General features: G+C 41.3%; 1 protein-coding gene across 1 annotated transcript; it reads right to left on the bottom strand.

The window, feature by feature from the left end:
- Positions 1-966: 966 nt before the first annotated feature.
- LACBIDRAFT_311915 (uncharacterized protein) lies at positions 967-1,294 on the bottom strand (the record flags this gene model as incomplete). Its single annotated transcript, XM_001876701.1, has 2 exons — positions 967-1,148; positions 1,204-1,294. 2 exons carry the CDS (start codon positions 1,292-1,294, stop codon positions 967-969), a joined length of 273 nt encoding a protein of 90 aa, XP_001876736.1.
- Positions 1,295-2,435: the final 1,141 nt, after the last annotated feature.

Genomic DNA, 2,435 nt, shown 5'->3' with positions numbered 1-2,435 from the left:
CTTNTGATGCGGAATATTCACCATTATGCTCACAACTTCTCAGTACCTTCCTGCAGTCCATTTTGCTTGAGCATTGACTCGATTCAATACCTACACATTCCACAAACAAGCTCCATGAAACCGTTTACAAAACGGTCAACCTCCCATCAAGGTAAGTAGGTTTGTATTTCTGCTTTTTTGCCTTATGCTCACCAATTGTTTAGTACCTTCCTGTGGTCCATTTCACATGGGCGTGGACTCAATTCAATACCTATGCACTCCACAAACATGCTCCACAAAGCCATTTACAAAATGGTTGAGTTCCCATCCAGGTAAGTAGGTTTGTATTTTCGCTTTTTTGCCTTATGCTCACCAACTGCTCAGTACATTCCTGTGGCCTGTTTCACCAGAGCATGGGCTCATTTGCACAAGTTGTCAGGACCTTAATTGTTGTACCTTCAATGTAAACAAGTTGAGTTGCATGAACATGAAAATAGAGGCAATGCATTCATTCATCAGAGTCTGGAAGCCAAATAGAGCAATATATTAGCCACAACCTACATCAACGACAACCTGGATAGGGCTAAAAGACAGTAATAATCAAGGAATGGTCAAGTAGACTAGGAAAGTCATGTAGGCGAACCAAGCAGATGATCATGGGAAGAAATCACTTTCGTGGGAGAAAGTCAAATTTCAGCGTTACCGCGCTGAAAAAAGTCCTGAGATCCTGGATAATAAACGAGTCTCTTCGTAAACTCAGAGGACTCGTAATGTGATAGATAACGGCAGCATTTTGATAGCCTGAGCAAGGCTGGAATGGCCAAGTTATCCAGAATAAGCTTCTGGATGTCTAGCGGTATATGCAGGAGAATGTTTGTTGGATACTCGAAGGTGGCATTCTGTGGAACTATGGTTGCTCAAAACGATAACAAATGAAGATGACAAAGTAGCGACATACTAGTTTTCAAATGATAAAGGTCTGCCAACTCACAGATGTGAGATTGGATCGTCTGGAACTGCTACCAGTTGCTCTGATGTCATTTGCCAGAGAAACGATGGTGGATTAGATAGAGTTGCTTGAGCTGAGGAAACCGACTCTCGGCCCTTTGCAACCGAATTGCTGAAAAATGTACGAAGAGCAGGTCCATCTACAAACAAGGGCATGGATGCTAATAACAAGAAATCAACATATGAAGGTCAACAACGAATTGGAGATAAACACACATAATTCAGTTGGCGAGCCAGGATCTGACATAGAAGGTGAGGAAATTGTTGGAGAGGATGACCGTGATTCAATTTCTGGGAAAAGAATCATAGGTGAGTCCACTACTTGATATGAGGAATGAATGTCCAACTAATACCTGTAAATGAAGGTCGATGCAAAGGAAAGGCTGGCTGTCTGGATTGTGTGTACAGGCCTAAGTTCATTATATCAGGAACATGGCGGAAAGACTGAATAAAAAGCAGAACACAAACCTGAGTGATGATAATGAAAGTTCATGGCGATACCAACAAAGCAGAAAGTGAAGTTGATGGTTGAGATGAACGATGGGGAAAAAAACGCTAAGTCCTACGCCAGACAAATTCACTCATTCACTATTTTCTATTATTTGGAGCAAAAGCAATTTATCAAGGGACACTTGTTCAATACAGCTGCAGCTATGACGTTCGATGGAATACCAAACATCCACCCTGATCCCAGCTCCAGAACGCGACCCTGCAAAGGGGTAACTGACAGAATATGCATATAACAATATACGCCACAAATGTATACTAGTGGCGTTAGAGGTTCCTCAAACCAGTTAGGGTTTTCAGAAACAGAACTGCATGACCAAATAGGGTAGGCATACACCATTAGAACAGCATAGGTAAAACCACAGTTTTTCATGAAGTTATCACAAAAGCTAACTAATTACCTGGAGTGTCTACAATTTCAAACAAGGTTTAACAATGACCAAGAGGAACGAACAATCTATGGGTTGGTAATTTCCAAAACCCTCTAGTGAGTATTATATTGAGCTAAAGAGTGCCACAGGGATTACGAGTCCTCTGAGTTTACGAAGAGACTCGTTTATTACCCTTGATCTCAAGGAATTTTTCAGTGTTCTAACACTGAACTTTGCCTTTTTCCCACGAAAATTGATGGTTTCTCACATTCAGGGATTCAGGGGATTCAGGGTCTCTAGCCTTTTGTAGTCATCCACGTTCAGGGTTTCAGGCACTCTAGCTTTGTATGCTTCTGTCATCATTTGTGTAGTTGATGGTATATAGTACAAGGTTTTATTGACCATGTGATCTGTCCAGTGATGGCATGGATTGTCACTCAACATGGTCACAACCAGTTAATGAGAGTTCATCTATCTGCCAAACACTATTGTTCATCAGTTCTATTGCATCATTTTGTCCATAGTTGTCACATTATATATAGCTATATGGACTAGTGCATGTGGCAGCAG

The sequence above is a fragment of the Laccaria bicolor genome, genomic scaffold (genome assembly GCF_000143565.1).
Source record: "Laccaria bicolor S238N-H82 LACBIscaffold_4 genomic scaffold, whole genome shotgun sequence".
Lineage (NCBI taxonomy): Eukaryota > Fungi > Basidiomycota > Agaricomycetes > Agaricales > Hydnangiaceae > Laccaria > Laccaria bicolor.
Note: the sequence above shows the minus strand (reverse complement) of the source record. Positions and strands in the feature narration are given on the sequence as shown.